This window comes from Polyergus mexicanus, unplaced genomic scaffold (assembly GCF_030449975.1).
Source record: "Polyergus mexicanus isolate NDT 795.1 unplaced genomic scaffold, iyPolMexi1.0 SCAF_3, whole genome shotgun sequence".
Classification (NCBI taxonomy): Eukaryota; Metazoa; Arthropoda; class Insecta; order Hymenoptera; family Formicidae; genus Polyergus; species Polyergus mexicanus.
Window position 1 is genome coordinate 8,752,205 of NW_027223323.1, and position 22,182 is coordinate 8,774,386.

At 41.0% G+C, this 22,182-nt stretch overlaps 1 protein-coding gene across 4 annotated transcripts in view; it reads left to right on the plus strand.

Annotated features, from left to right (window-relative positions):
* Positions 1-22,182, plus strand: part of Myo10a (Myosin 10A) — a 75,018-nt gene that overhangs the window by 49,958 nt on the left and 2,878 nt on the right. For 3 of the 4 annotated variants that reach the window (XM_070292872.1, XM_070292875.1, XM_070292873.1), the window contains 25 exons: positions 1,555-1,643; positions 1,717-1,780; positions 1,863-1,972; positions 2,223-2,507; positions 2,598-2,775; positions 2,837-3,115; positions 3,494-3,823; positions 3,933-4,220; positions 4,303-4,460; positions 4,549-4,926; positions 5,134-5,477; positions 5,597-6,065; positions 6,145-6,347; positions 6,420-6,691; positions 6,841-7,017; positions 7,309-7,759; positions 7,969-8,762; positions 9,329-9,433; positions 9,720-10,189; positions 10,293-10,577; positions 10,665-10,876; positions 10,981-11,176; positions 11,373-12,363; positions 12,436-12,678; positions 21,244-21,617. In XM_070292872.1, the coding sequence (XP_070148973.1) occupies positions 1,555-1,643; positions 1,717-1,780; positions 1,863-1,972; positions 2,223-2,507; positions 2,598-2,775; positions 2,837-3,115; positions 3,494-3,823; positions 3,933-4,220; positions 4,303-4,460; positions 4,549-4,926; positions 5,134-5,477; positions 5,597-6,065; positions 6,145-6,347; positions 6,420-6,691; positions 6,841-7,017; positions 7,309-7,759; positions 7,969-8,762; positions 9,329-9,433; positions 9,720-10,189; positions 10,293-10,577; positions 10,665-10,876; positions 10,981-11,176; positions 11,373-12,363; positions 12,436-12,678; positions 21,244-21,617 (7,745 nt within the window). The remainder of the gene's footprint in view (positions 1-1,554; positions 1,644-1,716; positions 1,781-1,862; positions 1,973-2,222; positions 2,508-2,597; positions 2,776-2,836; positions 3,116-3,493; positions 3,824-3,932; positions 4,221-4,302; positions 4,461-4,548; positions 4,927-5,133; positions 5,478-5,596; positions 6,066-6,144; positions 6,348-6,419; positions 6,692-6,840; positions 7,018-7,308; positions 7,760-7,968; positions 8,763-9,328; positions 9,434-9,719; positions 10,190-10,292; positions 10,578-10,664; positions 10,877-10,980; positions 11,177-11,372; positions 12,364-12,435; positions 12,679-21,243; positions 21,618-22,182) is intronic. The other variant, XM_070292876.1, reaches the window with a different exon arrangement.

Here is a 22,182-nt window from a genome sequence, read left to right on the forward strand (position 1 = left end):
CCGCTTCAATCTGGTTTCCACCCTTTTCACTTTTTTTATTCTGCGAATCTCAAGTTCGCGTTCCCGGGCCTTGGAATCGCACCGCCGGTCATCGATCTCTCCCCGTAATCGTGCGCGTGTGGGTGTCGCATGAGAATTCAAAATTTACACGTTGTTGACGTATAGTTTCCATTAGGCAGCACCGCATCATTATGCAACGACGACACCCACCACAGATCATTTAACTCCCTTGCCTGCTTTGTGTTCCCCTACTTTGTCGTGCACTAGTTGCAGCGCTGCACTCTTCGGTGTCCTATTATAAGAGATACACTGGCGTAAAGCACGTCAGTTGTCTTCGACGCAAAAAAAAAAAAAAAAAAAAAAAAACTGCTGGACTAATTTAAAGCGTATAATCTAGCAAATGGCTCGAAACACATCGAATTACTTCGAAAAAGAAAATTCTTAAAAGTATGTTGAAAATGTTTAAAAAATCTTTTCTTATACATAATAATATTATATTTATATAATATTTGAATATAAATTCTTTTTATATTACATTTGGCATTTTTGTTATATTGTAATTATATAATATTGACTAAGATTTTCAAGATTTTTTACGAATTTTTTTATTTCAAATAATATTCGAACTTTATCGTATATTCAAATAATATTCTAAGAATTAAAATCATTTTATAATTGAAAATTGCTCGTAAACTTTCAAAAGGGAAATTCGCAACTTTAACGAGATAACTTTAATCCTGGAATAGAGTAGAGAGAGAATAATTTTTCATTATAAATCTTTTTAAAGAAGAAATTATTTTTCTATTCAGATAAGTTTTTTGAACGTCAGAAAAAAGATAATATATATGTTGAACTTTATTTTATAAATAATAGTAATCTAGTATTTTTTGCAACAGTAAAAGACTCCCTTCATTTAATAAGAATTCTGGATTCAAGAATGAAAATTTCTATATATATTAAAAATACATATTATTTTATTGTTTCAACTGGTAATTATCTATTATAATTAAAATATTTTAAAGTTTTCAAATTCTTAAAATGTATACATTATACATATATATATATAAGTTGTTTTTATCCTTATTTTTATCAGTAATTTATCATTGCATATATTTTCAGATTGCATGGTTAAAATAAAATACTGATACTAGTACTAAGTAGGATGAAATTTTATTTTTAATCCATCACGCACTATCGCCGACGCCAATGGAATTGCAGTTGCGAACGTAGACAGGCCGGTATCCGGTTAAGCCTCACGTGAGTGGCTCTCTCGCGTCTTATGTGAATCCGCACGAATCCTCCTTTTTTGTCGGACATTCTCCTTACAAACCACGCCGAGAAAATGCGAGAAAAGAACCTATCGCAAAATTCATTTCAACTGGAAAGTTTCGAGCATTTCCCCGTGTTTTTTACGCGCCGTTAGAAATTGCGAATGAAAAGTGTCGTCGGGTAATCGTCGCTAAACTCATCGTCAGGTTTACGCAAATGCATATTATCAGGCTGAATTCTCGTGCGGAGAAGCGGCGAGTAATCGTGTACAATTGTATGTTTAAGCCGCAAATCTTCACTCTCACCAATCTGAATGGAGTGAAGCCCAGGCAGGACTTGGGTCAAAATGGCGTGGAGGATATGATTCAGTTGACGTGAGTCAATAAAATACATTATTGTGCATTAATCAGTGTAATCGTGACATTGCTAAATTTGAATGAATTTTAGGGATTTGAACGAGGCGTCGTTACTATGGAATTTGAAGATCCGTTACGACAAGGAATTAATTTACGTACGTAGTATTCTTGGATTTATTTATTACAATCTCATTAATAACTGACACCAATAATCATTTGTATGATTAATTTTTTCAGACGTACACGGGAAGTATCCTTGTGGCGGTGAATCCGTACAAAATGTTTGACATTTACGGACTGGATCAAGTGAAGCTTTACGAAGGACGAATACTCGGAACACTTCCGCCGTTAGTATATTAATCCTTTCACTTGCTTGTAATAAGACGCAATCTCAGAGCATATTTAAATAAAGATACGTGTCAAGATTATTTTGTCGGTAGTCACAAGTAATTTATTAAGATATCGATAAAGCTCACTTTATTTTTTTTTTATTTTACATCTATGTTGCTTTTTATATAAATGTTACAAAAATTGAATTGCGTCTTATGATGAATTTTTATCCAAAACCGATTATTTTATTCGAGCATCTTTTTATAGGCATTTATTCGCTGTGGGTTCCTCCGCGTACAGTCAAGTAACTGCAGCCAATAACTCGAGTGCCAATCAAGTGGTCGTCATTTCCGGCGAGTCTGGTTCGGGAAAGACAGAGTCTACAAAGTTAGTGATGCAATATCTCGCAGCTGTCAATCGCGCGCCGAATAATCTTGTCACCGAGCAGATCTTGGAGGCGACGCCGCTCCTGGAGAGCTTCGGGAATGCCAAGACACCGCGAAACGACAATAGCAGTCGATTTGGAAAATACTTGGAGGTTCATTTTAGAGAGTAAGTGTGATGTTGAAAGACAAAATTTTTTCCTTGTTATGTTGATGTGTCATTATGCAAATATCGAACGATTTTTCTGTTTCTATCTAGCGGCGCGATCATAGGCGGTAGAATAACGCAATATCTCCTAGAAAAGAGTAGGATAGTAACTCAGGCTTCGGAGGAGAGAAACTACCACGTGTTTTATGAACTTCTAGCTGGACTCGATCAGCAACTCAGGGATAAATACGGTCTGCTTACACCGGACAAATATTTCTATTTAAATCAGGTATGTCAAAGAAGGTCTCCGTATCTATTATCTAGGAAAATGATAACATTTGCTTCTTCAGGGTGGAAACTGCGAGATCGATGGCAAGAGCGATGTTCAAGATTTCAAGGCACTTCTGTCAGCGATGCAGGTTCTGGGCTTCACGTCCGAGGAGCAGGACACGATTTTCAAGATTCTAGCCAGCGTATTGCATCTGGGAAACGTTTACTTTCACCGGAAACAGATGAGGCACGGCCAGGAAGGAGTGGAGGTTGGTTCTGACGCTGAGATACGTTGGGCGGCTCACCTCCTTCAAGTAAATTCCGATGGCATCATCCGAGCACTCACTACGAAGACGACAGTAAGTTCTCATTTACATTCGAATCTATTGTTTCGACTGTTAAGGAGGCTGATGCGTTTAAAAATATATTAAAATTATTTTTATCTTTTACAAAAAAAAAGTAGATATAATGTCATTAACATTTTTTGAGTTATATATAAAATAATTTTTAAATATGCTTACTATAAATGTATAAAGAGCTAATTCAGTAAACAATATCGATTAAAATATAGCCAAAAATATGAGAAAGAAAATGAAAAGAAAATTATTCGGGAATATTAGGCTAGTGTTGAGAAATAGGAACATAAAAATGAATAGTTTTGTCTTACGATCTTTTTGTACTAATTCTCTTAAATTGATTGCATATGAATGCATAAATGCACGTACTTATTCTTATAGGAAGCGAGGAACGAAAGAGTTTTCACAGCCTTGAATATTGACCAAGCCCTCGACGCCAGGGACGCTTTCGCAAAAGCTCTATACAGTTCCCTGTTCTCGTGGCTAGTCGCACGTGTCAATCATATCGTTTACAAGGGTACGAAACAGACAGCTGCCATTTCGATCCTGGATATCTTCGGTTTCGAAAATTTCACGGAGAACAGCTTTGAACAGCTGTGCATCAATTACGCAAACGAAAACCTGCAGTTTTATTTTAACAAACACATCTTTAAACTCGAGCAACAGGAGTATGCGAAGGAGAAGATTGATTGGACCACCATAAATTATACAGTGAGATTAATTTTAGCAGTGCAATTAATAAATGTTGTGTAGTTTAAAATCTCGTCAAAGTCATATAAATCTCATAAATAATTCGTGATTGTTTCTCGCGTTATTTCAGGACAATTTACCGGTCATTCATTTGATTGCGAAAAAACCGGTGGGCATTCTTCATCTGCTGGACGACGAGAGTAACTTCCCTAAAGCGACGGATCTTTCTTTCTTGGAGAAGTGTCACTACAATCATGCGCTAAGCGAGCTGTATTCGAGGCCGAGAATGAACTCGGCTGAATTTGCGATCAGACATTACGCCGGGCAGGTTTGGTACAACGTGGAAGGTTTTCTAGATAAGAACAGGGACACCTTGAGACCGGACGTAGTCGAGTTGCTGATTAGCAGCAAGATTTCGGTAGGTTTTCCTTTTTCGTTAGTAAATATTGAAAGTTTTCGACAACGATACATTGCATATGTGTATGTCACGATATTTGCAGATGGTCAGCAAGATGTTCCAGCACGTCAGAACCACCCACGAAGCTAACAAGACGGTGAATAAGCCGAATGGCAGATTTGTCACTATGAAACCGAGAACTCCAACAGTCTCGGCTCGATTTCACGATAGCCTGCAGCAGCTATTGGAATCTATGTCTCAGTAAGTATTCCGAAGCAATTCCAATTGATATTATATTTTAATAATATTAAAAACTGGCGGAAGACGAAAATCTTTATTTTGCTTGCAGATGTAATCCGTGGTTTGTCCGTTGCATCAAGCCAAACACCGAGAAAGCACCGATGAAATTCGACATGCCTTGCGTACTCGAACAGCTAAGATACACTGGAATGTTGGAAACGATCCGCATCAGGAAGACTGGCTATCCGGTTCGCCTCGTGTTCGGGCACTTTGTAGATCGGTATCGATACCTCGTCTCGACGAATTTACCTAGAGGGGCACCCAACAAGGAGCTCTGCAGGATAATCTTGGACAGAGCCGCGCCGAAAGAGGCGCAGTCGCAGTATCAGCTCGGACTTACAAGGGTATTCTTGCGCGAGTCGTTGGAGAGAGCGTTAGAGTACAATAGAGCGTTGATTCTGGAGAGAGCGGCCATTACAGTGCAGAGGTATATCTGCAAAAAGATATTCGCGATTTAAAAAAATATTTTCTACGATTTTTCTCTCGCAAAGATGTGTGTTTTACACAAAAATCAATTTCTTTCAATTTACTTTTTTTATTTTATTTTATTTATTTTTTACAAGCGATGAGAATTAAATGTGCGAATTACTTTCCCGGTTAGGGAAACGGTTCGTTGTAACGGTTTCTCTTGCAGATATACGAGAGGCTTCTTGGCACGCAGAAGATTCCTCAACATTTCGCGCAGCACGGTGCTAATACAAGCGGTGTATCGCGGTTACCGCGAACGTAAGCAATTCAACGCAATGAGGAAGGGCGCGCTGATGGCACAGAAGCTCTACAGAGGTAAGAAACAACGTGAAAGATTCACGGTATTGAAGGAGGAAATGGTGAAAAGAGCGGAGATCGAGAGAGCCAGTAAGGAGCGAGCGAAAGCGAAGCAGCAACGGGAGGAACACGAGAGAACTTCGCGAGCTGTTGCCGGCGTAAATCACTTGGAGATTCCCGCAGAACTGGCCTTCATTTATAGTAAACTTGACGGTACGTTTCTGTCAAATCAATAAAAATTTTTCAATAATGTAAGTTCGTTTGAATCTAAATATTTTTTTTTTATTTTTTTTTTATTTTTGGCGTGTCTCGAATTTTCATATTCTTCATAGATTGGCAACCCACGCATACCGAGCGAAATCTTCTCAAGGTCGTAGGCCAAGTCATCCCGATAAATTACGCTTACAATCTGTCGCCTGATATCGATCAGTATCAGTTCTCGAAATTTACCAACATCTATTTCAAGAGCCACATCTTCGGGATGAAGCGCGAGCCGATCAAGACGCCGTTCCTAGCGAAAGCGCGCGATCAAGATTATACGGATTCTCTGATGATGTTCAAGATGATCTTGCGCTTTATGAACGAGAATAATCTTAACGGTAAACGAGAGCAAGCGTTGGGCGACTACATTGTTAACAAGGGCATCGTGAACGAGAAGCTGAGGGACGAGATACTGTGTCAGCTGGCGAATCAAACGTGGAAGAACGAGAACGATGCCAACAAGGAGAGAGGATGGCTGCTATTGACCAACTGTCTATCGGCATTCCAGCCCAGCGGCATTCTCTTTAAATATCTCCTGAAGTAAGTGTTGTTCATTCGCTGTCGCGCGTACGACGGGTCATTATGCACAAGTTGCCTCTAATTAAAATTCTTCAATCAGATACGTTTCCGATTACGCCTACGACGGCTACAAAGCTTACTGCCAACGCAAACTGTTGCAAGGCGAAAGAACTGTATACCGCGTGATGAATAACAATCAGCAAACGGTGCATCAAGTACCTAGGAATTATCCACCGTGCGTTCTAGAATGGCGGGCCAACAGGAACCGCGTAAATATGGCGCTCGGTGTCGGCTTTTACGACGGTAAATCACTTTCAAATACATTGAATTAAGTGCGCAATTCGATAAATTAATCGGTAACTTGTTGTTTTACAGGCGAGACAACTACATGCGCGATAGATTCCTGGACGACGTGCGAAGAGTTGGCTAATCTCGCAGTCCGTAATCATGGAGTAGAGAACACTGGCTGGACCATCACCCTCTGGAATCAATTGGATGGCCCGGATGCCATCGTAACGGAGACCAACGGCTTCGATTACGTTCTCGATTTGATCTCGGAGATGGAATTGGCGCCAGCTTTCCCGGCCGCGAAACATATGTTCCTGGAACAACGCAAAAATAGCTTACCGCCCATAAAAAAGCGAGAAGTGCGTAAATTTTAGTATTTGTGTTTTTTAGATATATAATGATATAAAAATATTTCTTATAAAAATTAATAATTTAAGTGCAACGAAGTGGAAATATTTAAAGGAGATAATTTTTCTCGTTTGAATTAATGGGATATCTCTTTTTTTAGCACGCTCAAGTTATTCGTGAATTGGAACAAGAGATGGAAATTCCTATCCTAAAAACCTTCCAACCTCTAGAAAGAAAATCAGTGCCGAAAGTAGTTGATAAACCTGTTGAGCCAGAAATCCAGGTACCTAGACGGCCAGTTGTTCCTCCGCCGCAACCGCCTGTTGTTAAGCCGCCCGTATGTATTAATTAATTTCTTTTTTAAATAGAAAAGTTTAGTAAATACTTGATTAAATATAATATCCTAAGAAAAATATAAATCATATATAATCAAATATAAATATTTATATAATAATATATATTTTTAAAATATGTCCATATTTGTTCTCTTTCTCTTATATATTCACTCGTGCATAAAAAATTATAAAAGGAATAATAGAAAAATAATTTAAAAATACTTTTTTTAGAAAGAAATAAAATAATGAAATCAGTCCATTATCAAAAGTGTTAAAAAATATAATATACGTAGATGCGAAAACAGTCGCACGAGGCCATTTTGGAAACGACGACGGAAACGGGATTGTCAAGAAAGTCCGCCTTGAACGATCGGTACTTCGATAAGGAGAAGCAACGCAGTCGAAGTTTAGACAATTTGCTACAACCAGAGGTCGTATCCTCGCCAGTGAAACTTGCAAATCTCGGCCTCTCCTCGTCCAAATTGAACGAGCGGTATCACAGTCTGGAGAGGATCGGCGAGACACCGGCAGTCAGTAACGTCGAATACATGACCCGAGGCGAAGTTACGCAAGAGAGGAAATACAGCAGGGCGACGAGGACAACGGAGCCAAACATCGAGGAGGAGGATCTCACGATCGATTTTGAATACCCGGACATTCAATCGGTCAGTCAAACCGGAAGATCGGAAGACGATAAGAGCTACATAAGATCGCAGACGAGGTTCATCAAATCGCAATATCCTGGTAAATAGACGGGAAAAAATTATCATAATCTTCCGAGATTTTCGAAGATTTTCTAACAAATCTGTACGCATTATATTAACGGTCCCACTTTCGTTATTTAATTCACTCTTGCGTAAGATGTAGAATTTCCATCGCGGAGAAAGTCACGGCAATTATGCAACTCGATTTTTCCGTATCGACCTCACGCGGATCATTTCTCTCACTTCCAGGCAAACGCGCGTTACCGGGGAGCCAGTCTAGTCGCGCTTACATCGAAAAGAGCGAATACGGGGTAAAATCGTCCGCCATGTCCGATACCAGCGAGGCGCCTTCCTTGGCATCGCACGTGCGACGTGTACGCGTGCCTAGCCAGGCGTCCGACGTAGACCAGTTCCTGGATGAACTCTTTATGCCCGTGCTGGATGGTAACCTTGACGAATTGTCGGACGCTCGCAGTTTAGCCGCATCGATAAAAGGCTCGCGCATATCCAGGTCGCCTGGCGATCAAAAAGTCGTCAAGAATCGACGAGGAATTGACTACCGAGCCAAGTTCGCCACCGTCGATGACTTTATCGGAGGAATGTTGGCGGGAAGCGAGGATGCCGAGATCAACGCGAGTGAACTGTCGGCGAGGATCAAAGGAGGTGGCAATATGGATATCCCTAATCAGAATACGGCTTTCAATTATAGCCCTATCGCCCAGAGCATGATGTCGCCGCCGATGATGATGCCTATGTATAGTCCTGCTCAGCAGGTTCCATCCTCCCAAAACACCAACATGAGCATGGGTGCGGGCTTCATGCCTATCCCGATCTACAGCATGCAGGGGCTCAGTTTACCTCAGTACCCGAACTCGCCGCCAGGTCAGAGCGGTGATATGATGGCGTATCAGCAGAATCTTCAGCGAGCCTTTCTCCAGAGCGCGATGGCGCAAAATATTCAGATACAGCAGCAGCTACTGGCGCAGAATCAAGCCCTGCAGCAACTGTTGGTCCAGAGTCCGCAGAACTCGACGCAGCAACCGGTGAGAGATTAAAAAAAGAAGCGAGAAATTCATGTATAAAGTCTAATGTCCGAAAGTTACGTATTTACCGGTACCGGATCGATCTTCTTATCGTGATTTGAATAGATTAAATCAATTGCCAATTTACCCAGTAGCCAGAACATTTTAATTTTTTTTAAATATAAATTTTTAAATATATATTTAAGCATGTTTTCGAATTTATATATTTTTTTAGAGTAAAAAGAAATTATTATGAATAAAAATTATTATTAATAAAATTTACAAAAAATTATAAATATATAAATATTATTATAATAATGTATCAAATATTCTCGATGTTGAATCACGATAATTAGATCACAGGCGGATATTGCATGTTCAGCACGATCACGAATGGTTCACCGCTATCGTCGCGGCTCTATCACGATCGCAAGTGTAATCATCATTAACTCGATGATCCACCATTGGTAACCGAAACCGGCAATACCCGCGTCTAATGAAAGCTAACTCTTAACGAAGGTATATCGTCGTTCTGGACGATCCTATGGGTTTCTGAGCCGCGTCACGGCACGGGTGTGTGTTTCCAGAGCACGGTGTTACCCGCTGGCCCCTCAAGCATGAATCTTGTCCCCCCAGCTCCCCCAATCGGTGCCCATACGGGGCCCAATGATTCTATCGGACGCTACTCCAAGGTATCTACTGATTTTAACTAACCTACCTACGCTGTATAGAGTATGGCTTCCCGACGACTACCGCAGTATCGTGTAAATATCTTATCTAGCAAAATCCAAGGGAGATATTCGGAATTTCGTGGTTCTATCCACAGATCATGCAATGTTTTATTCAGCAGATTATCACAGCTCTTCCCAATAAATTTTAATCTCGAGTCGATCCTCGTTCGAATCTCTCATCATTGTAAATAATTCTTCAAAATCATCGCCGATTGAGAGAGTTCTATCTAATCTTCTTTTTGATCAGGTCTCATTTAGAGAACCCGACGATGTTGAATTATGGTCGACCGAGAAAAGGGGAACGTTTGCACAATCTACGCCGACGAATCAGCGACAGGAAACGATGACGGTGAAAGCACAAATTCACAGATCCCAGAGTCCGCCGAGAAAAAATTCCGAAGCTGTCAGAAAAACGAGCGTCGATTATGCGCGAAAGATTAGCGTGGATCGAAAAGCGATAGATCGGAAGGTGATCTCGGCACAGACGGAGGTGAAACGAACCAACTTGAACAAGAATAACGTGCAAAGCAATTTTACTAATGTGCTTAGTGAGCTGAAAAACAGGAAGAGCAGCGTGGACAGCAATTGTAGCAATAACAAAGGTGTTCCGCCGCCTCCACCGATGCCACCGCCGTTGGAATCACACGATCCTTCCGAATCTAGACCGTTTCTCGATCCATATGGAAGAGCGAAGACGGTGCGCATCGGAAAATGGAGGTAAATTCGAATCGAGTTTTACCAAGAAACTTTTGGATTAATTCGACTCTTTTCGTATCTCGTTAAATCTTGACTCTTCCATTTTTGTTTCAATGTTATTTAGATGGCCGCCGCCCAGCGACTCGAACGAGAATCAAGGACAAGACAGTTTTATAGAATTCAAGATGCGTCAGCAGCAACAACAGCGCAAAATAACGCCGCAGTATCAGGAATACGATCAAGGCGATGGCGAACCCGCAACGGAAGGCGGTGTCGAATGGGAAGAATTCGAGATCGAGAACATCGTCAGCAACGAAGACCGATCCATGACCGCGCATCCATCGGCGACCGCGGCCAAACACGAAAACGGATACAAGGAGGAGGGGGAAAAGAAAAAGAAAAAATCAAAGTAATTGAGACCTCTGATATTTCTCTTTCCGTATTGCGTTTGTATCACGATCCAAGAAATGATGTAAATCGCCAAATTCCTTTGCAGATCGGCCTTGGAAGTGGGCGCGCAGAGACCATCGCCGGGGAGTATAGGAAAATTGAAGCTCAGCTCAGAAATGAGGCAAAGGTTAGAAAAAGTAACGGCAAATCACAGTGTGAGATCTACGAAGACGGCCGAAAAACCCGCTCTGCCACGAGAAGATGGAAAGGTGAAACGTTTGGAGGATAATAGAAAGCTCTTGTTGGAACAACAACTGGGTAATTACATTGCCTTTCGTACATTAAAAAGTATATTAAGAGATAAAAATTATATATATATGTCACAATATATCTAGATATCGAAAGAATTATTTTTTTTTCAGGTGGTAGATGGGATGATTATGCTTCCACTATCGATGACACTCAAAGCGTTACTTCCAAGGGCACAACTGATATGATGACGCAAGCTCAGGTGGTAAGGACGCAGATTGAAAGGATGGAACGTCCTGTACCGCCTCCGCCACCCATCACGCCACCGCAAGCTCCGAGTCCAAGAGGCGGCAGTGTATACAGCAACAGGTATTGATATCGTTAAATGTTATCGGGAATCCAACGAATTTTGACGAAACAAATTTTTCCTCTAAATTTAAAATGATATTTAAAATAGCTTTGCTCAAATCTTTGAAAAAAATTTAAAAATTAAGAGAGAAAAAGATCTTGTTTTATATACCAAGCGTAATATTTGTTTTTCTTTAAATGATGCACTCGTTTCTAGTCAATCCGGTGTACCTCAACCGCGATCGCCACCAGCACCGATCGAGCCGAAAGGACGCGATTCCTTCCGCACATCTCCGGACTCCGAGACCTTCGATCACTTTTCTAAGAGTCAGATGTTCAGTCAAAGCCGAGATATCTTCGCTTCGCAGCAGCATCTGCGCGACAATCACGCCGATTATCGAAATGATTACGAGAAACCTCGTTCTCAGGATTCCAAGTCGAAGGATTTTTACGGAAAGGACAGCACCGATCTCGCGAGCTTGTCGCGCGATCGTAGTTCCGATTTCGATTCGCGCCGCGATCTTACAATTAACTCGGAACTCTTCGACTCGAAGTACGCGTTCGATGGCTCGAACGGTAAGCGCGATCATTTCGGCATGACTCGAGATGTATCTCCGAAATCTCGCGACAGCTTCGGAATGCCGTCGCCGCGAGATTTCGGCGTCATTCCGAACACGAGAGAATCGTTCACTGTCGCGCGGCAGAGCTTCAACAAGCTCGATCGAGAGATGGACAGGCGATCGAGCGTGGCGTCGACCCATCGCACCGACAAGATGGAGAGGATCGAGATCGAGGAGTGGCCGGAGTTTCTCAAACCGGTATTGCCGCCCGCGGACAAGCCAGAAATCGAGAAGGTCCAGGAGGTGGTGAACACCAAACTCTATCCGCAAACATCTACCGCGCATTTCACATACAACAGAGTAACGTGGACCTTGAGGGTCAAAAAGGAGGTCTTTGCGCCGAACGAAACCCTCAATAGTCCTCTTGCATTGCACTTGGTGTTCTGTCAGGTCGCCTACGACGTACTGGCAACCTCGAGCATAAGAATCGCAAAGGAAGATCGGCAGAACATGCTGAAAATGCTGGATAACTATGGCGTCACGTTGGACAATCTCCAGAGCACACAGCACAAGATCACGATCAAGAAGAACATCGTAGATATGGCGAAGCAATGGCCATTGTATTTTGCCAGGATATTTCCCGTATCGGTAAATTTATTTGACTCTTTTTAAGCTAATAACATAAAATTCTTTTAAAAATAGAGAAAATTTGAATCGCAGATCGGGCCGCAGCATCCGGAAACGCAACATGTGGCGATATCACATCACGGGCTTCGACTAATCAAACGCACGCCTAACGGCGATCTAATAATCTTGGAGACATTGCCGTTGGAGGACATCGTCTCCGTTAATTCCTCGAGAGCAGGCGTGTGTGTGTTGCAGATCGCCTCGGGAGTTCGGCTACCCCTCCACACAAATCGCGCCCCCCAGCTAGCGGAGATGATTGGCAGATACATCAGACTGGTGAGTAGAGGAGACCTCCTTGTTTTTTTCTCTAAGCGAGCCTGCTCGTCCGCGATTAATTAGCGATGGATCGCCGCGGAAACGATAACGGTGCACCTCGTATTCTATAACGAGACGACCTGTGAGCGGGCAACGCCTAGTGTAAATTGCGTTTCCGGTGAGCGGTCATATATGCTGGCCAATGCCTCCTTCTTCGTCCCTCTTTTTGTTTCCTCCCGCTTTTCCGTTGTCGAGAATCAGCGATCCATTACCGAGCGCACCTCGATATCTCTATTCTTTTCTGTGCCGGTTCGTTTTCGGCGCAATATCGACTTCCCGCGAGAATGTCGCCATCGAGAAGATTCCTTTCGAGCGTTTATTTTTCTTTTCGCCATCGCAATATTTTGCGATGAGAAGAGCATTGATTCTTCGAAGATTTTAATTTTTCTTTCTCTCATTTTTTTATGCTGTCAAAATATATTTGACTTCAAGAATCTTGATCGCGCTCATTTTTAGTAAATAATTAAGATCGTGAGGCACGCAGTACGATTTTTTGCGTAAGAAAGAAAGAGGGAGAAAAAAGGGACACGTCTATCTTCGTCTTTTACGCAAAGAGAGAGAGAGAGAGAGATCGTATTTCTCATAACACGCGGTATGCCTGTTCATCATCTACACCTGCATGCATCGTCGCCGCACGCGATTCGAGAATCGTTTAGCGTGACGAACGTTCTCTCGAACAGACATACCGATGGCTAAATACAAATGAATTCTTAATAAGAGAGAATACTAAATTCTTTTCCAATATATTTAACTTATCAAAGATTTCACTTTTAAATTGCGGGCTCTCGGGTCTCTCAATATTTTTTCGGGAAAAGAGAAAATTAAGCGGAGAATAAATGACTGTATGAGATGCGTCGAATCAAATTTTCAATTCAATGTCTATTAAAGCGATTGCTACGATGTAGCATACATTCGACTTATACGCGTTTCGATGTAAGAGATGTAATATACTATTGAAATGTGGGAGGTAATTTAAAAACTATGATTCCTATGTCGCACGACTCCTTTTACATTGAACTTTCGCTGCTATCTCACTTTCACATCATGCCTTTGACAATCGAGTGTGTATTTGTTTGTCCTCCGTTGAATCCGATTGGAATTTTTTTTTTTTTTTCTCGAGGAGCAATTTGCGCATAAACGGCAGCGCGTTAAATGCGCACAATTTGGAATTCCATTACGGATTATGTAACGGTAAAAGAAACGAGAATCGCGAAGAAGTGCGTGCAACCGTTGTCCCTCTCTCGTTGCGAGATTGAAGGAGATGAGCATATGTTCCTTCGACGTCTATAATCGATGGGATGATGTCAAAGGATCGGAACGGAGGAATGCGACACGTCGTTTATATATAAAAATACGCGATTCAGTATTCATGAAAACATCATGTGGATAGAATCGTCGGCAACGCAAAAGGGGATCGAATGACAGTTGTAGAAAGCCAAGTTGTATAGCTCCATTGTCTATCAAGTGCATTTTTCCCAATGGATTAATAATTTCATTTCACTTTAATATTTTTCTTTCATCATTAAGTAGTACATCTTTCACGAGCAAATCAAGAATGGAGAGTTTGATGATTGATATTTTGAAAACTGAGAGAATGTGATAAAAATAATTTTTATATTTAGAAAAAAAATTGTCTAACAAATTTTTTAATGAGTCATCAATCAAATAACGCAGTGTCGTTATAGTTTGACTCATATTACTCCTCGCGCAAAGAAACGATGGTTCGATAAAAAAAAAGAACCAGGTACTTGGACTTCTTTCGAACGAGTCCGAGTTCAACTAACTCGTATTTACTGATGGTTGCTCGTACCTCGCGCTTATACGGACACCGGAAGCGGTTTGAATTGCTAATGCGAAACGGTGCTCGTTATTTCTCTCCCTTTCTCTCTTTCCTGTATTGGCCAAAATTCCCTTTAAGCCTTTTCTTTTTATATTGCGTCAATCCTCGAGGAAAGATATTTTGGAATGATCTGTATATACCATATGTGTGTAAATTTTTTTTCAAATTCTTTTGTTTGAGATCTTTGCAGCTACGATAAAACTATAGTTTCGAATTAAACGGTTCTATTTATTAATTGTTTAATTGACACGAAATAGAAAAGAAGTATCGAAACTCTAAATATTATATCTCATTAAAACTCATAGCTTTCTCTCTTTTTGAGAACACGCTAATTTATTATATATTATCTTTTCAAATGAAGAAATTATTTTTTACTCAATTAGGCATTTATGATGGTATTTCGAGATAAAGAAATATATCTTGTCTATATATTTATAATATATTTGCTTTCAAGAAAATAATGGTGTTAAATTATAGTCACTCGAATTTCTAAAATTATAAATTTTTTAATTCAAAGAGATATATATTGAAACCTCCATACACAATAAGATTACGCATTTAAAAGCGTTCGTATATGATGTGGGAAAATGCTATGAATGAAAGTTCGATATAATCATCCCACATCTCTCTGCTGAATCGACAATCCAATCAAGTATCTCGAGGCCAAAGTACACCTTTCATTAAAATAATAGCATCGTGTCGTAAGCCCGCGAAATAAACAACGATAATTTTAATTTCACTTGGCTCGCGCATACCGTACATTCTCACGTGACATCTCGTCGAGTGGTAGTATTACGGAACGAAGGAGCATATAATCGTAGAAAATGTCAGATTGTAAAAAGTTTTCCCGGTTTCGCTATCGTTTGACCGGTCTTTCTTACATCGGACAAAAAAATTTCACGATCCGGATCACGTAAAATACGTTTCGTTCTCCGAAACCGGGGCGAGGAAAAAGTTTCCGTACACGCATCGGGTATAGAAACGAGTCGCGTAGTGAGAAAGTATCGCTGACGTTTCTCCGAGGACGGAAATCAGTTTCTCGATGAACGTGGAAAACCACAGAATAAAAGCACAGATATTTATAGTGGAATGACAAAAAGATGATTATTATTTTACTGTAAAACTGCGAATGAAAATATATGCATACAGTATAAATGGTATTACGTAAGAATAATTTCGAGATTGGAAAGATTATGTATACACGTGTTGTGCAAGCTACGTACCTGAGGACTTAAGGGCACAGAAGGGCCCACGGATAATCGATCGTTTCCGGAGCAGGTGCGTCGTTTGTGAACAATCGTGTGAACTCGGAAAGTCGTTGTTTTCACGGATCTTTGAAAATTCCGGTTCCTTTTTTTTCCCCCTTCAATAGACGAGAGAACGCACGCGGAAAAAACTGAAACCGTGGATGGTATTCAAGCGTGGGACAAGATTTTACCAGAGACAGCTCCCATCGAGCCGCAAATTACAATAATCTCGCGTAATGAGCTATCGCTTCCGACTTTTTCCTCCCTCTTCCGGTTCCGATTTCTATTTCATTGCTGTGCTCGCGCGGCGCGCGAAATTGCTACACTAGATACAATGTAAGGGATTTTCTTCCATCCATAAAGATCTCTTACCAACTCATTGTCAGATTGAATTATTCTTAAAAAAAAAATCTTTCGAGAGACTCGTTGTTTTTAATTTATTAACAAATTTCTCGCTCATTAAGCTTATTATAAGTGTAAATAGATATATCGAAGTTCTTCTAATATTACTTTTGACGGTTAATTACAAGAAAAAAAAACAATATTGAATATTAAAAATTCGGCCATGGCAGCAATAAAAGAAGGTGCGATGAAACCCGAACTGAATAATATTTACAATAATTTTTACTTTATCAGCATTTTATCATTGTTGATAGAAAACAAAAAGAGTACAATTACCCCATCTCGATTATTTAAGTACAGAGACATTTCGTGTATGCGAAACGATGCTTCTTTCTCTCTATGTACGTATACATATAAGTACGTGAATTAATCGAGAACGTACGTTCCGATCGAACAAGATCGAGCGGTATAAGGAGCTCCTCTTCGACGGTAGCACCGATTTTCCATGCTAGCGTGCGCCACGCATACCGCGAGGACCCGCGATAATGGTGGGGCACCCGACCCAGATATCCGTCTTTCCGAGGGGGCACCGTCGGAGAACGGCCGGTACCCTATCGGAAGCCTTGCGGCGACGAGAATTACCTCAGTTCATCGACTGCCGTCGTGCCGCGAAGTGTAGCGTGTATTCACGCTCCACGGCAAGACTCTCAAGTGCGAAGCCGACGAAGGAGGCTTTTTGCCAAGTATTTTACCAACAATTCGTTGGTAAAAAAAACGAGAAGTCGGTTCCCTCGTGCCGGAAGCCGGAAGACAGGAAGACAGCAGTGACGTTGCCCGCGCTAATTTTTGTGGGGGAGAAGAGCAAGATTTGTTAAATATCTTGTTGTACGCGAGTTTAAAAAGTCTACAAACAATTGCAAATGAAGCTATAGCTCGCCGCGATACTTTGATACTGAAGCTAATAATTATAAAGAAATACAGTTATAAACTTATAGAAAATAGGTAAACGTGAAGCTTCATTAACTTTCACAAAGAAATTTGTTTCCTGGAAAGAAACGGCACACATACTTTAAAAGATTGTTATGCCAAAGCAGCATCTTTTTATGCCAGTTAAAAATGACAAGGAATAATCAAGTGTCAAATAAACACGTCGAAAAACATGACATCGTCGAGAGACTTTGATCTTGCACAGCCGTAGAATCGCAACGTTCAACAAGGTCGATAATAAATAATGATAATGATGCTCGATCGTTAATGTATGATTCTCCATTTAGACTGTATAGTTAATCAACGACCATTATTCTCTCGCAGACGAGATATGCGCCATTCGCGCTACGCGTGGTAAAAAACGGCGGCGTAAAAACGACGATGAACGGAACGTGACGGCGATTATCGTTGCACGATCGCTAACGATCTTGCGCGAGTGTAAGATCGAAAGGATACTTGGTATTTACGTAAGCGAGATCACATGATCGATCCATCCGTTGTTTTCCGATTTCCCAGCAGTTTGTTCCAGCAGAGAGATGACGATCGTTCGCATATAAAAGCCCGTTACTTCGTCATCATCTGGCGAGTATCCTCTTCGCAAGCAGATCCACGAGAATTCTCCTTCTCGTTTAAAAGCAAAAATTCACTCGCACCTGTATTTAATGCCGTGCGACGAACGGCGCGACAATTGGCAAGGAAGCATGAAAGCTTTCTCGCTCGCCGCGACGGGGAAGAGTTTGTTGGTGCGAGGTAATTATAATTAAAAGCGTGCATTGTTCGGCCGCGATCCCACGAGAGTCTTCTTCCGGCCATGTTCTCACCATGTTCCTTGCGGACGGTCCTTCCTCCGTGATCTACATCTCCTCTTCGGAAGATCCGAGTGAAATTGCGATTGTTTGGAATTAGAAGGGCTACGGAACTTCACTGGCTGAAGAATAATTTCTAGGAACAAGATACGGATATACGAATAATTGTATCTTGTCAAATTTGATCAACACATGCATTCCATTAAGATCCGCTTTCCCTTAAGACGCTATCGCGATGGAGAGAGAAGTATCTGATACGGAAGGTGTGTTCTCCAGGAGACTCATCAGCAACTGGGCTGAATTGCCAACGACGTTGAGACGTCGACAGAAGCATCGTCCGGACATTCTCAATCAATTCACCGACTACTCCGAGTCCTCGGAAAATGAGCTTTATAAGCTTGAACCCAAAGCATTCAGCAATGTGCAGCGAATCGTGCGTCGTTCCGAGTTTCTGCGCAGACTGGAATCCGGCGATCTCGTTCGTAAGGACATCTCGGATTATCGAAAGGACATGAGGGAACGCAGACTGACGCCCGAGAGTCCCTTGAACCGTCTGGACGAGGGTTATTGGAGGCACTATGACAATCAGGACTCGAAGCTCATTTATCGAAAGAGGAATAATTTCATAGGCAGGGAGATGAAGAACTTATCGGACGAAGATCGCAAGACGAATTCTCCCGATAGTCTTCTGATGAAGTCTTCCGAATCCGAGTTGAGCAGCGACGAGTACGGGCACACCGATGATTCGGGAGCGTTTCTGGAACAGGCCTCGCATCCGGACAAAACGTCCAAGACGAAGAGAAGCAGCTTCATCAAATTCTTCGCAAAAGACGGCGGTAGAGAGAAGAAGAAGCTGGACTCCGAGCACTTGGACGTGAACAAAAATATTAAGCAAGGCGCGGAACTTTTTAAAAAGGAGGCTCTCGGCCAGCAAAAATTCGACTACGAGAACATTCCTAGAATAGACATGTCCAGGCTGGATCAAAGGCCCTTTGTGCACTCGATCGTGCGAGCGAACGATCGCCAGCCGACCATCGAGCAGCTCAGGCTCGAGGAAGGTTGCGAGCTGAGAAATAGCAGAAATGTCGTAGCGGCCTCGAAAAATACTCGAGAGAGGAAGCAACCGGTCCAGCAGAAGTTGAAGGACGACGAATCGAAAAGTAATATTATTAAGGAGGATGACGGCGAGCAGATCGTCGCGCGAGCTAACGGTGAACGCAAAGCGAAGATGGAGACCATCACCGAGGAGAACGCGGATGGGAACAAGCTGAGCGTCCGCGAGATTCTGAAGAGATTCGAGGAGCTGAGAACGCAAAACGATGTAACGATGTGCAACGACGGCGAGACGCAGAACGAGGAAAAGACGAACGATAAAACACTCACTACCATCCAGGAGACCTTGAAGAAACTAGATGAGAAAGTCAAGAGTTATCAGGTTGCAATTCCATTCGTCACGTTTATTATTATCTATGAATCCGAGCGTTAAAGTCTCCATCCCGAGATAGATTGAATCGAGTAAATTGCAGAACGCAAATATTATTTATTTAACATTATTATTTATTTATTCATCATACGGAACGAAAATATTATTTATTTATTTATTAAGTATAAATGAGAAACAATTTATATTTTTTATTATTTGTTATATTTATTTTAAGAATTAGATTAGTCAAATCCTGATGAGATATAAGTAAAAAATCTTAAGTTAATTAGATAATATAATTTAACTTTTTTATTCATACAAATTTCCAAAAGACACACTGTAAAAATATATATTTATGTTATTTAGAGATACGAAAAAGAATTTATTTTAATCAACTTAATCAACATACGACTCGGATGCAAAAAAATACGAATTTTTTGTTTGTTGGAAAGCTGCGAGATTCAGGATTTTTTTAAAAATAATGTTTGACATACATAATTCATTTCTGTCATTTTTGTCATCATTAGATCGTCGCATCGGTTATTTATCGCGATATAATTATCCGAATGCGTAGCAACCGCATTTACGTCTCACGTCGCGTCTCGGTGCATTAACGTTTATGTAGGTCAGGGTCGACATCTGGTTATTCTTCTCTCGACGATTCTCGATACACTCAATATTGCTTCGCGATACCAGACAAAATCGCGCGAAAGACAGGATCTCGATTTTACTTACGTACTTATCATGGACATATTATACGTTCTTATCGTGGAACTTTTATTAGGCTGTTAATATCATCTCATCTTAGCCGATTTCTCTTACCTCTTATCTCAAAGAGGTGCTAGTTTTTTCTCACACCTCAATCGATACGAATGATACTTTATCTGTTAATAATAATTACAATGAACTATTTCTCGTATCTGTCGGCGTATTTAATCGATCAATGTTCTCTATTTTTCGAGAGAGAAGAAAACCGTGTGTGTAGAACACGCGAGCGGTCCAGGTTTCTAACAGATATCGAAGAGAGGCCGTATGTACGCGATGAGGATATTAAGAAATGTACAGGATGTAATCACCTACTTTCCGTCGTAAATCTCGATAATCGACGAAAGCAGAAAGACGAGCGAAGGAGTGTCTTCCTCGATGCCTTATCGCTTCTTTTACCCAAGCGTGTTGATATTAGGCCGACGCGCACGAGAAATCGCCGCGTATCTCGGAAGCTGTGTCGCTAATTTACTCTCTTCTACTTCCTTTTTTTTCCCTCGCTTCCTCCTTACAGCGAAGGGCGAAAGGAAGAAATACGCCGACACCTGCGATGGCCGTCTTGTGCCGCATTCCTGTACAAGGTTGCGGTACACTTGACAGGCGCGAGTAAACCCGTTTTACTCGCGTGCTAAGATCGATGCTACGAGCGATGCGATAGCGCCAGAAGGAAATGCAAGCGGCACGAAAATTGAGGGAAATAGAGAAGCGCGGAAAATGGATCTGTTTACCGGCTCGTAAATGAAATCGCTTTCGCGATACACACGCGGCATGAGTGATGTCTGCTTGGAAACTTTTACGAAATATAATCTATCATCGATATATAAAATACATATGAACAAAATAATAAACCTGAAAAAAAAAACAGTAATGCACTAAAGGTTGAAACTTTATCTCGTAAATTTGTGTGAATTTATTACAACATGGTTTTACAAAATGGATAATAAATTTGAAAACTTTTTATTAGAAAATTCAGATTTTGATATAGATTTTATTTAAATTTATATTGTAAATAAAAATAAAATAAAAATATATTATAAATTTTTATTATAAATTTGTGTGATATCGTTATCGATATAAAAATTGATATTACGTTATAATTATATACTTGATTTGCAGATCGATCACAAGCCGCTCCAGAAGGTTAATCATCACGAGAATCACGTATCCCAAATGACGAAGACTATCCAGTCGCAAGCGAATCACGTTAATCACATCCAGTCTCACAATCATGCCAATCACGTAATCTCCGAGCATGAGAATCACGTATCGATCGGTCGCGTGCCCAACCACGTGTCAGCTGTCAACCAAGCGAATCACCAGAAAAACCTGCAGAATCAGCTATTGAGCCCGAGCCAGGAATGGCGACAGCAGGACGATAACGTCAGACTCCAGGAGGACAGCATCTACGAAAGCGGACCCGTCTCGATCAACGATGGCAAGCACTCCCTGTTGCAATACGCCATGCTAAACTTCCGTCAAAGCACAGAAAAGTAAGTCGTAAATAAAATTTCAAAATGATATTAATTCACGCCCCGTAATTAGTCGTAAATTAAAACGATTTAATTTATTAAAGATTTTAGAGCGATTAAGTATTCTCGAAATTTAAATCGAATTACGAGAGAGTCTACATATCAAAGTTTTATTAAATACTAATATTTAATATTAATTAATTAAATACGAAGTAATTTTTAAGATGATTATTTACAACCGGAAATAATTGCCCTCTCTGATGATAAATGTCAAAAAATTACAGGGATGCGAGTTAATTAAAATGAGATCTTTCTTTCTCAATTCCGGCTGATATCAAGAGCACGCGCGAATTGCAGGGAATTTAATGCGAAACATTATTATTAACGGTGTTACGCAAGCGAATCGTGTTGAGAAAGCATAACGCGGTTGGTGCGAGATATTGATCCGACATCATATCGTGCACCACGCAATGTCCTTTCCCTACTATCGCTTCCCTACTATCATTCCGTCGTACTCGCGTTGGAGAACGATATGGTCGCGCTACTTAACGCGCGCGCGTGCAAGCAAACAGGAGGATTGAACATC